The sequence below is a fragment of the Balaenoptera borealis genome, assembly GCF_965194805.1.
Source record: "Balaenoptera borealis genome assembly, chromosome: 4".
Lineage (NCBI taxonomy): Eukaryota > Metazoa > Chordata > Mammalia > Artiodactyla > Balaenopteridae > Balaenoptera > Balaenoptera borealis.
In genome coordinates, this window is record NC_138861.1 from 101,347,693 (window position 1) to 101,360,726 (window position 13,034).

The 13,034-nt window shown below is 38.5% G+C and overlaps 1 protein-coding gene and 1 pseudogene across 7 annotated transcripts in view; one reads left to right on the forward strand and one right to left on the reverse strand.

Moving 5' to 3' along the window:
• ADGRA3 (adhesion G protein-coupled receptor A3) overlaps positions 1-13,034 on the forward strand; it is a 131,813-nt gene that overhangs the window by 47,443 nt on the left and 71,336 nt on the right. For 5 of the 6 annotated variants that reach the window (XR_014243683.1, XM_082389209.1, XM_082389210.1 and 2 more), the window contains exons 3-4: positions 4,553-4,624; positions 8,698-8,769. Coding sequence is in view for 4 of the 6 variants with exons in the window: in XM_082389209.1 (XP_082245335.1) it covers positions 4,553-4,624; positions 8,698-8,769 (144 nt within the window). In the remaining 2 variants the exon portion in view is untranslated. Of the gene's footprint in view, positions 1-2,630; positions 2,831-4,552; positions 4,625-8,697; positions 8,770-13,034 lie in introns of all 6 variants that reach the window. The other variant, XM_082389213.1, reaches the window with a different exon arrangement.
• LOC309627349 (large ribosomal subunit protein eL33 pseudogene) overlaps positions 10,317-13,034 on the reverse strand; it is a 103,347-nt pseudogene continuing 100,629 nt past the window's right edge. Inside the window, exon 2 of the transcript XR_014249466.1 lies at positions 10,317-11,559. The product of XR_014249466.1 is annotated as a large ribosomal subunit protein eL33 pseudogene (transcript). The remainder of the gene's footprint in view (positions 11,560-13,034) is intronic.

Here is a 13,034-nt window from a genome sequence, read left to right on the forward strand (position 1 = left end):
TATAGTCCTCGGTTATTCATGAGAGGTATTTTGTAGAAACACATGCAGTACATCACTGACCACAAATTTATGTACTGCTTTAGCTAAATCACTTCCTGTTGTAGATACTGTTTAAAATCTGAAAAGGGAAACATATGTTTTTAAAAAATGGAACTGACATTATATATTTCTTTTTGCAGCACTTTTTTGCTTGTGTAATATAGGTCAAAAACATATTGATTGAATTTTCTCCTAAAATCATCTTATCTCTTTCAGGTATAGGATTGGGGTTGGTTGGGGAGGGGGGATGGGAACTAATAAGTTGGGCCTGATGATTAGTTGTAATTCCTGGGACTTAAAAAATTATTTTTGTTCCCAACTTTTTAATTAAAATTTTCAACTTACAGAAAAATTGAAAGAACAATCTCCCATAGTAATCTCCCATATCACCAATTTACTTACCCAGTAATTAGTAACAACATGCCATTACTTTTTTTCCTTTATATTGGAAATGCCTACATATACACGTTTTCTGAATTATTTGAAGGTCAATTGCATCATGACCCTCTACCTTTACTGAGAAATGTTAAGTGGCTATGAATGAGATACAGCAGTCTCTACCTTGTCTGACTATTAATATCCTAATAATTCTGTGGCTAACTCTAATTTACTAAAAAGATTTTTATCGTTAAGGTCAGGTAATGTAATTCTGTTTCTCAGCCATGGTTTACTTTTTCATCCACTTATCATCTGTCTAAGCTCATTCTGGCTGCTGTAATAAGATACCATAAGCTGGGTGGCTTATAAAACAACAAAAATTTATTTCTCACGGTTCTGGAGGCTGGGAAGTCCAAGATCAAGGCACCAGCCGATTCGGTGTCTGGTGAGGGCCCACTTCCCAGTTGGCTGTCTTTTTGCTGCAGCCTCACTCACCTGGCGGAAGGGGACATATGTAGGAGCTCTCTGGGTCTCTTTTACAAAAGCGTTAACCTCATTCATGAAGTCTCTGCTCTCATGACCTGTCCACCTCCCAAAGGCCCCATCTTTGTGGAACATAAAATCTGAGTTTGGGTCAATGAAATACTAATTTAGTAATGGTAATCAGAGCATAGATTTTATACTATGTTTAATAGTCATTGCCTTTATTTAAAGAATTTCAAGGTACCCGAGGGTTCAGTTTTATTTAGAAGAACCTGGCTCTGATTTGGAGGATCGGGAGTGGGATTGCAATTCTGCATCCAGCTCGGGAAGAATGCCTGATACGTTAGGATGGGAGTGAGACATGGAAAAGGCAGGACAGGGTTTGCTGGTGGGCATGACGTTTACGTGCACAGGATTCACTGGTTGTGGTTGTGCTTCCAGAGGAGAATTCTCGAGAATTTCTGGTCAAGCTGTGTCACCTTGTATGGCGCAGCATGGATAGTGCTGGGAGCCACGGTGGATGGCACATCGAGAGTGCTGGGTTTACAGCAGTGACCTACCAGCACTGTGAGGAGCGGAGGGCCAGTTTCATCAGGATGCTTTTGTGAAATTGCCAGGAAACCTGTCCAGGAACCAACCCTAACTTTGTAGCTTGTCTGTATTAGTTAGATATAGTTAGAATGAGCCATTAGAAAAAAATAGCAAGCGATGAAGCAGGCCATACAATGGTTAGTTTTCATTAGCTGGTGTCAGTAAAATTGAATGTGCCTCCCTCATTATTGGGAGGAAACATGTGGATCTGTGCTCACTGCAGTAAGCCTTCCTCAGTGTCCTTTTCTCAAGCACAAGTAGACAAGTTGGATGCTTGAGAAAGCAAACTGAGGATTTGCTATTGAGAATTTAGGCTGCTTCTCACAGGCTAGAATGGCCATGATGGTGCAATAATTATAAAAGATCCTGAGACACATCACCTCAGTGTTGTGATAACAGGCGGCACCAGTGGTCCAGGATCTACTTTCAGAAAGGCCTTTTAATTCTCAATTTAAGTGAGGGACTAAAGAACCCGGGGAGGTACCTGCCACCCTGGGTTTGCATTGCGCTTTGCTCTGCATTTCTTTTTTTTTTAACATCTTTATTGGGGTATAATTGCTTTACAATGGTGTGTTAGTTTCTGCTTTATAACAAAGTGAATCAGCTATACATATACATATATCCCCATATCTCCTCCCTCTTGTGTCTCCCTCCCACCCTCCCTATCCCACCCCTCTAGGTGGTCACAAAGCACCGAGAGCTGATCTCCCTGTGCTATGCGGCTGCTTCCCACTTAACTATCTGTTTTACATTTGGTAGTGTATATGCCACTCTCTCACTTCGTCCCAGCTTACCCTTCCCCCTCCCCGTATCCTCAAGTCCATTCTCTAGTAGGTCTGCGTCTTTATTCCCGTCTTGCCCCTAGGTTCTTCATGACCTTTTTTTTTTTTTTTTTAAGATTCCATATATATGTGTTAGCATACGGTATTTGTTTTTCTCTCTCCGACTTACTTCACTCTGTATGACAAAAACAGTGGTTAGATGCCACGAAGTAGGTGGCAGTGCCTTAACCGTATGCATGTTGTCAGGCCCGAAGGCCTCTTCCATCCTTGTCAAGGGGAGTGCTAACCTTCTCTCCTTTCACACAACACTGCTCTGCATTTCTGTATTGTTTCACCAACTCCATGTGTATCCCTAAGCTGAATAATTATGAGGACAATGATGGATAATTACGAGGATTGGCGTCAGAAGCTCACACACGGAGGAGGCAATGTTGCCATTGTTCCGGAAAGACTCCCAGAAGAAGAGAAATTGGAAAGAGTTTCTGTTCACAGTCTGACCTGAGGCATTCTGAGAGATGACCAGAGGCCACTCAAGCCTCCATTGGGCAAGGTTACGAGTGAGTCCTGATGAATGGGCCTACCTTGGGTGTCTAGCAGAGCTGAACTGTGGGTCAGCCACTGGCAGGCGTGTGGGAAGTGGGCTCCTGTTCTGCTTCTTTCTCAGCACTCCTGTGGCTGATGGTCAGCTCTCTACAGAGGTTAGCTGGACGCTTGTATGGGGCAACTGGGGAGTCTCAGCGGAGCCCAGGCACCCAGAGGACAGCAGCGCCTTAGCAGGTGGTCCACATCCACCCTGGAGGAGGGATCTGGCTGTGACGCTCACTGGTGCCCCCAGTGGTAGTGTGCTGGCATGGGGGAGCTGAGCCCTGGAGAAGAATGGGGATACAGAAGACACCCCACCCCATCCGAGGCTCTGCTGTCCGTGGTTTCATTTACCTATGGTTAACCACAGTCAGAGAATATTAAACAGAAAATTCCAGAAATAAACAATTCCTACGTTTTAAATTACACACTCTTCCGAGTAGTGTGATGAAATCTTGCGCCATCCCACCCAGGATGTGAATCAACCCTTTGTCCAGCATATCCTGCCCATGAGTCACTTAGTAGCTATCCCGGGTATCAGATCCACTGTTGAGGTTTCACAGTGCTTGTGTTCAAGTCACCCTTGTTTTACTTAATAACGTCCCCAAAGCATGAGAATACTGATGCTGGCAGTTTGGATGTGCTAAAGAGAAGCTGTAAGGTGCTTCCTTTAAGTAAAAAGGTGAAAGTTCTTGACTTTAATAAGGAGAGGAAAAAAATTGTATGCTGAGGTTGATTAGATTCATGGTAAGAATGAATCTTCTCTCCTTGAAATTGTGAAAAGGGAAGAAAATTTGTACTAGTTTTGTTGTCATACCTCACTTGGCAAAAGTTATGGCCACAGTGTGTATTAAGCCCTTAGTTAAGATGGAAAAGGCAATACATTTATATAATAAGATACTTTGAGAGAGCGAGAGAGACCAATTTTATATAACTTTTATTATAACATATTGTTATAATTGTTATATTTAATTAGTTGTTGATCTCTTACTGTGCCTAATTTATAAATTAAACTTTACCATAGGTATGTATACGGAAAAAAACATAGTATATGTAGGGTTTGGTACTATTTTCAGTTTGAGGCATCCACTGGGGGTCTTGGAATGTATCCCCCGTGGATAAGCAGGGGACTGCTGTCAGTTGTGACTGCTATCAGATGCCATTGTATAGGGAGCTGGTGGATCATTGCTTTGAGATGTATTTTGTGAATTAACATGTTGTTTTATAGAAAACCTAGCCATGGAAGCCTGGGGAGGAAAAAATATGAACAACCAAATGACATGAATTTTAGAGTGTATATTTTTGAAAATGGTTTAAAAAATTTAATTATGCTTGTGACAAATATAGTCTGATTTATTTTGATAACTGAAGTGTAGCATACTAAGGAAGAGATTGTAGAAATAATGTGTAAGATTGTAGTTTAGTCATAACTTTGAATTGGAATAATATTAGGACACAAATCTTTTTGACATATACCTTTATTCTTATATTGACCAAAACAATGGCTTCAGAACCAGACTTCTTGATTTTGAATTCTGGCTCTACTGCTGGGGTGATTTTGGCTTAACCTTTTTGGCTTCAGTTTCCTCCCATTATTATTATTGTTATCGTTGTTTTCTGTATAGCAGATAGGTGCAGTTGCCTAAATATTTCTTACAGTGTCAAGATGTAAATAACTTTTATTTTATTTTTAACAGGGACCTCCGAAACAATCTTATTAGTAGTATAGATCCAGGTGCCTTTTGGGGACTGTCATCGCTAAAAAGATTGTAAGTGTTTGAATTGCTGACTTATGAGTTTGAACCGTTATAAGTAACTGTTAACGTACTTTAAACTTTAACACGATAAAAAAGTGGCTTTTTAATAATTTTTAGAAGTTCATCTAGCCAGGTCCTAGATAGAGAAACAGAGTGTTTAGTGTAAGTAGCTTAGAAGGCAGTTTATTTATACAGTAATTTGATTTGTTTGGTGATAGATGGTTGCATCCCTCTTACGGTAATAAAATCATGATGGTTGGCTTTGCCAGCTGCCATAATCTGTAGATGATTTTCAAGTTATGAATACATTTAAACAATCTATTGTAAATGCCCTAAAAATTGAGGCCCCTTTCTATTAACGATTTAAAATCTTGCCATTTTTCCATATATTTTCTCTATGTATTATCATTTCAAAACCTAAAGACCAGTTTTTATTATTTCTGAAGCTAAACACCCCTGCTCCCCTTACTGTGCCCATGGCACGGTTGCTGTGTGAACATGCTCATATATGAGAGGTCACCCTATGCTCAAGCCACGTGGACTGTCCCACCCCCCTTTATTCCTTCTAAATGCATTTACTAAGTGCGGGCTACTTACTATGCTCTGACTTCTCTGGAAGAGCTCACAGACTCTTGGGGGCAAATAGATAATGCAAATACATCCTAAATAATAATGATAGTAATCTGCCAGGGAAAGGAGGGGGACCACCTTAGAGGGGAATGACCTGCCATGAGAGTGGCCAGCTGTTAGATTTGACCTTGCCCCTGAGGGGTGAATACATATTGAAGAATAACAGAATGAGCATCCTAAGCAGAGTGGACATCGGTGTGAAAGAACATGTCCTTTGGCCAGAGCTTCAAGTAGAAAGGGGGAAAAGAACGTTGGGAGGTAAGGCTGGTCAGGGAGGAACTAGGCTTTTGATGCTCTCCTGCCATGTTGAAGAATTTGGAATCTATATGTTAGACAGTAGGGACTGGCAGAGCTTTTTCATTGTGGCGTTGACGTGATGAGATTTGTGGTGTCAGAGTTGCAGTGGATCAAGCTGGGTTCAGAGTTCAGTAAAAGTATTGAATTGTATCAACCAGGTATAGCCATGTAATTGAAGTGGGAAGACAGAGATCAGCATCAATTCAGTTACAAAAAAATTCATTGATTCTATCCTGTGTGCCCAGTAGTGAGCTAGGCTCTAGAGATACAAAGGTAACTCAGGAACTGCTTGGAAGGTTTGCAGTTCAGTGGAATTGTATATACCGACCAAGAACCTGAATATGGAATTGGAATATACTTCCGGAGGGAAGGAACAGTAGCTGGAGTTCAGCTGCTAAGAGTCTTTGAAGCTGTTAGGACTCAGCCATACTGACACAGGCAGGGGCACGGAACACGGCCATCAATAGGCTACGTGCATCTCCAGAAACAGTCATTAGGGAGTGGAGGGGCAGCAGCTAACTGAGCTCGATGTATAACAGTGAGTCATTTTCTTGTTTCTTACTGGGGCAAACTGACATCATGTTTGGAAGGAATGTGAGTCCTCGTGTGGGGAGCAGGAGTGTAGGTGCTAGACCTACCCTATCAAACTCTGGGGCTGAGGCTAAACCACCTTTGTTTCCACAGTCCCTCCTAGTGATTTTGATGCTCAAGTTAGAGAACTTCTAGAATATTTTTCCTTCCAACTCGTTTTTCCAAAAGGAGGGAGGGGTGTGGCATCATATGGCCAGACAAGTCCACTCATTCTCTCCTTCTGTGATCCACACGACTGTGTTCTGTTTTCTGGTAATAGGGAGATTAATACTGATTAAACCTCCATGTCAAGGTAGAGATTGAATGAAACTTGACTGTTAATAAAAAGCAGGTTCATCAGGATGTTTCAAGGATACTATAGAATATCTTAGGTTCTCCATCCAGTTCTTTATCCTTCAGTGAATAATTTTTCAAGTACTGCTTTCCAAAATAAATAAATATAATTCTTGTTCAGTAGCACTTAACTTACTATTATTGTCCCAGATGTTGCCTTAGCATTTTTTCATTGCATTACACATTAAGTAGTCTCTTGTGTTCTTGCCTAGGAAGGTAATTGTCATTTATAATGTTCTTCCCACTAGAACATGCATTCTTAATTCCAAACAGCTAACTTGTAATTGAACTTACGGTATACAGCTTGTAAGCTGAGAGAGTGCTATACGTAAACTCAATGAGATATAAAGATATTCTGCTAGTTGCTTCTAGATTACAGGCAGTTTTTCTTATGAGGCCTTAAATCATTCATTCATTTCAATTGTGCATCTCACTCGGCAGCCACATGTAAAGTATTTTTGTAAGTGTCCCATGCCTTTGCCTTTATTTTATAGATAATTTGGATCAGGAAGATTAAGTGGCTTTCTGAAGAATAAACTACCAGAAGTAGGTAAAACCTAGACCCATTCAGTTTCTCCTTTGCTTTATCAACAAATTCAAGCTGATTCTCAATTCAAATGAAAACCCATTACCAATACCTAAATTCCATTTTAAATAGGTATAGCTGTAATGAAATTGTTTCCCAAAGAATCAGTGGTAGTTACACCATTTAAAGCTCAGAATTGAGACAAGATAATGAATAGAGCACAGAAATGCTTGTTTAAGCAACACTTCACAAGATGATGCCTAATTTTCTTAAACAGTAAAACCCAGAAATAGAGGAAAATCAGCTGGAATTTAAAAAAAGTCCCACACGATTAAATACTTAGCGTTAATATTCTGAGGAGCTGGAGCACAGCGAATGCAGATAAAGACTTGCATTGCTTAAGATTTTTTTTTTTAATCAAAGGTTTCCATAAGAAAGGGAAGGCAGTGCTATGAAATTTTTGAAAGCCAGGATTACCTAAACTAGCTTTTGAAATATCTAGAGGAAAAAGTTAATGAGTAGGTACCGGATTCAAATACAAAGTCTTTGTAATTTCTATCAGACTAATACATTTTTTTTCCCATTACCAGGTATACAATTTAGAATCTGACAGTTTTAATTTAGAGGTGGGTGGTACAAGTCTCTAAAGAGTAACTCAGAGTGAAATTCAAAGAATATATGCTTTTCTATTACAGAGAATAATATGGGCATTGAAGAAAATATGATAAAAATATTTTTTAAATTTGGTTTAGAAAGTTTGTTTTAGTTCTTTTATTGAAATTCAAAATGATCAATAATTCCAAATCTAACAACTGAGAAAAATTAAGATTAATTGTTTTAGGGCTTTCATACTAAATCCACTGATGGAAAATGTTGCAAGCCATGCTGTCTCATTTGAAGAAATTCTCAGTTATCTCCCAATTAAAATGTAATCTGATTGAAATGTAAAATTGTTCCCTGTGCTTGGTGTGAAGAAAAATAGTGTAGAAAGATAGAACAAAATACTTACTAAAATTATCACACAGATAAAAGGAAAAAAGTTTCATGGCTTGATGAGAAGAAGAAAATGGATAGAAAGTAACATTTGATAGGAACTATCAAAGTTAGGAGTGACTGGAAAAAATGGGCCGTTACCTAGATATAGTTATAGAGTAATTTGACTTGGAGCATAAATGACAGATCTGTAAAGTAAAAGCTGACTCAGTTGTTTTTTTCATTACAGTCAAAACTTCTGAGTATTTAAGGAATGAAATTAGAAAGCATTAAGTTTCAGATGTTCTTGAGGAAATAAAAGTTTCGGCATTTTGGTAATTTGCCCTTTTACCCATTGTCCGTTGGATGTTGCCTGAGATCAGGCTGTGTTCCCTAACTTAACCTAGCATGATTAGCTGTGTAGATCATCACAGACAGTAAGATAGAGTCTCATTTTTACTACTTCGGTTTTATCTTGAGTCATTTTACAGGAGTAAATGCTTGAAATACCAAGGATGCTGTAATTAAACAGCGTTTAGCCTGTACGTGCCAGAAGTTAAGTGAAAGCAAGGATTCTTTCTTCTCTCAGTGCTGCACTTGAGATAGGTGAATATTTCAGAGATGCTTAAAAGATAGGACTTGTGTGATACCTGGGTGCCATTCTTGAATATTGAATGTATGAAAGCTTCATTAACCAAGATAACTAATTGAAGACACTTTTTCCCTTTCTCTCTAGGGATCTGACAAACAATCGAATAGGGTGTCTGAATGCAGACATATTCCGAGGACTCACCAATCTGGTGAGGCTGTAAGTACCTCTTTCTTTCATATTATAATACAAGGAAGCATTTGAACCAGTACCCAAATTTTTATGACCACCTATATGTTTAATATTAAAATAACAACTGTAGAGGTTACAGAAGTGGTAGGAGATAAGGAACTGGAAATTTAATCATGGAGATATAATGTCATCAGAACATAAGAATGCATTATATCCTCCGTCTCACACACACACACACACACACACACACACACACACACACACACACACACACACACACACACACACACACACACACACACGATGTAGTATATACCCCAGGGAACATGTCCACATTGAGAGACATGATCAAAGCTTTGCCACTTTGGGAAAATTTCTTGGAAGAGGTGAAACTTGAGCTGATGGTCCAGATCGTTAGAAAGGAAAAGAAGTCAAGCAAATGATAAAAGGAGGTAGAAATAAGAGCAAGGCCAGTTTGTCAAGGTGAAGGCCATTGGTCTTACGAGTAAAATGACCATCTGAATCACACCTCTGACCTTGTGATTATAGGTGAGTTGTTTAGCTTTTCTCTTTTTCAGATGAGAAAGTAGATTAATAAAGTAAGTAAGTAAAGTAAGTAATTAATAAATAAAGTAAGATGAATAATACCTCAAAGTTATTATAAGGATTAATTAGCATTTGAATTATCTATACCTATATCTTATAATTTATGTCTAATATAAGTGCAGAACTTTGTATATGCCATCAAATATATTTTAATTTTATTTTAAAAATAGACCCTGAGAGTAACTAGAAGTAAGTTCAGTTATCTATAATAGAGCGTTATACAAGACCATATGAAAAGCAGACTGAAGCTTAGAACTCATTCAACCCTAGGAAGCCACTGAAAGACATTGATGTGGGAAAATGGCATAAAATCATGATTTAGAGAAGAGCAATCTAGAAATAGGGTGCAGGGTGAAATGCAGGATTTAGGGGTAGAAGTTCTAGTATTGAGATCACCTATTCCTGGTTCTTTCTCTTTATAGCTTTTTAGAATGTTTCTTCTGTTTCATTCAAGTTAACTTTGAAAAAGCTATAGTGGCTTAAGTAGTGAGATCATTTCATCTATACAGTAAGGGAGGGGTCTCCAAATCACTTGCCAGAACAGAATAAAGTTACTCCTGCTTCTTAGTCAGCAAATTTGTATTTTTCAGTGTGCCCTTTAATTCTGGAGGAAAGATAGATGGCCAAGTTTATGTTTTTAAACAAAAGATTGATTTGGTGTACAGCTTTACTCATAGCGAGAAATTAATTAAATCAATTATGGTTTTTTTGTAGCTGGATTACAAACAATTTCATTTCAGTGCTTTTATTATCTCGAGAGTTTTATATTTTTGGTTTTAAGGAATGCATAAGAATTGGCAAAATGAGGCGTTTATGGAGAAAATTTGTTATATTTTTGGGTAGCTATGAATCAAATAATGAAAAAGGGAGTCTGAAGTTTTTTGACCATTTTCTTGACTTTAGTTCCAGATGGATATGTAGCTTTGGTCCTGGGATTTTTGACCCATCAGCAAATGTTCTTTAGGCAAAAGAGCTGTGTGGGACAGTGCTTACATTAAGGCAAGTTACTATATGCTTACTATTATTATTATTATTATTATTATTTGCCTCCTGCCTTAAAAGCAAACATTTTTGGAAGTTTTAGAGCTTGGGTTGTCACTTACATTTTTACCAATTCTCTGATACTTGTGAGAATTTACAGGTCATGGAACACAGTGGACATATATCCAGGTGAATCATTAAAACATAGAAATAGCACTACCACGTTTCCTACTTTGAGATTGATTGAGATGATTTTGTAGCCCATGTAATAATAGATGATGGTGGCTCTTTTTTTTTTTTTTTTTTTTAAGAAAACAAGTCCACAGTTTTATATATTTATAAACTATATATTTATATTTAAACTTTTCATTAAGTTTAAATCCATGAAGGGTATAGTGTCACACGGATTCTGTGTCCCATGGCCTTAGCAAGGAGGTTGCTTTGGAATTTAGCATGAACCATGATGCCACTGTTTCCATAAGCATAAGTTATCTTTTCCCACATTACTCTGGTTTTGTTAGGTTTTCCACCAGGAGTTACTGTGTTGTTCTTTGTTTTGCACACATAAGCACATCTCCTGCCTAGATAGAATTGTTTCATCTTGAGCATATACACCTTCAGTTTTCAGGAGAGCTGTTTGCTCCCTCTGGTTCCGTAGATCCCTCTTATAGCCAGCAAAAATGGCCTTGGACCACAGCCTTCCAGACATATTTGTCCTGTTAGAAGTCCTGTTCCCAGCAGGCCTCCACAGGGTCCAAGAAGGCTGAAATAGAAAGGGTGATGGTGACTCTTAAATGCAACAATATGGCATGTATAGAACTATAACTGATATATCCTTTAAATACTGTTCTAAGAAAAATTGGCAATCGAGGTATCTTCTTAACATTGAAGAATGCATTGCAGTGGAGTTGCTTGTGATAATTTGGGTTGACATAGTTCTAGAGCTGTGGATCAGGAAACTTTGAATGGGTGTTCTGTGTGGGCTGCTCTCTAAGCCAGGCTGTATGCCGGTTGTGAAGGCTGATAACAATTTGTACTTCAGACATGGAGAATAGCATTTTCTCAATCTAACAGGTGGAAAAGAGAATCTGATTAGTTAAGGGACATGTAGTACATTTTTTTTTTTTAACATCTTTATTGGAGTATAATTGCTTTACAATGGTGTGTTAGTTTCTGCTTTATAACAAAGTGAATCAGCTATACATATACATATATCCCCATATCTGTTCCCTCTTGCCTCTCCCTCCCACCCTCCCTATCCCACCCTCCCTATCCCACCCCTCTAGGTGGTCACAAAGCACCGAGCTGATCTCCCTGTGCTATGCGGCTGCTTCCCACTAGCTATCTGTTTTACATTTGGTAGTGTATATGCCACTCTCTCACTTCGTCCCAGCTTACCCTTCCCCCTCCCCGTATCCTTAAGTCCATCCTCTAGTAGGTCTGCGTCTTTATTCCCGTCTTGCCCCTAGGTTCTTCATGACCTTTTTTTTTTTTTTTTTTAGATTCCATATATATGTGTTAGCATACGGTATTTGTTTTTCTCTTTCAGACTTACTTCACTCTGTATGACAGACTCTAGGTCCATCCACCTCATGTAGTACATTTTTTAGGTTAGGAATCAGAGAAGCTCCCTAATTACTATTTCTCACCCCAAAGAGTAAGTGTACAAAAGAAATCAGTGTAGAGTGGATCACTGTTCTAGCTATTTCCTCAGCTACCTCTTCAGCTGAACTTTCTGGGTTACACTGGAACTTGGGATCTCGGACTGATTTGGCCTCTTAGCCAAGGGGGCTGGAAACCTTGGCAGACACCCTGTTGCATTCTCACCCACACTTCTCATCGTATCGAAACATCTTGGCTTTGGCAATTCAGTGTAAAAATTCGAAAATGACTTTTTACAAATACGTCAGAGGATTCAGTGGACTTGGGTGTGGTGGGTAAAATTGATTAATTCTTTGTATTGATCTCTGCCTTTATTGATGGAGAAATTCTGGGAAGTGAAACCATCCTCCCAGAGATTCCCATTGTAACCCTAGGAGTAACTGACAGACAAAGATGGGGACCCAATAATGGACTTCAGTGAAGTCTCTGTCCTTCACTTAGGAAGTTAATTTACAGAGAAATTGTCAGGAGATCAAAAAAAGCAAAGGTTTCCTTTTTTTTCTTTATGAAGGTTGACCAGTTTAAAACCTGTTTTCCCCTAAGAAAATTATACCTTTAATATTTTTCTATCAGAAACAATAGGTGAGTGATATTTATAAGAACTTCCTTTTTACAATTAAAAATTATTGAAGCTGTTAAGTAATAAACCATATAGAGAGATATGAAGGAAAAGTTAAATCTCCCCTTCATCACTTCAGACACACCCTTCTGAGATAGCATGTACTAACTGGTGTATATATTCTCAGATTTTTCTATCATCCCCCCACCCCCCCAAATGTATAGGCTTTCACATAGGGCTTTAAAAATGTGCTCTACTCGACATTTTACTTAAAAAACTTTTTACTGACGTATCCTTAACATCTTTTCAGGAGAATACATATTGATTTAGTTCATGTGAATAGCTACAGAACATTCCAAGTATAGAACAGATCATAATTTAGTCAATTATTCCTCTGTTAATGTAGATACTATCTGATTCCTTTCCTCCTCCTTTAGCAAATCTGCCCTGGTAAACATTCCTGTATATACACAGATGCTGCATC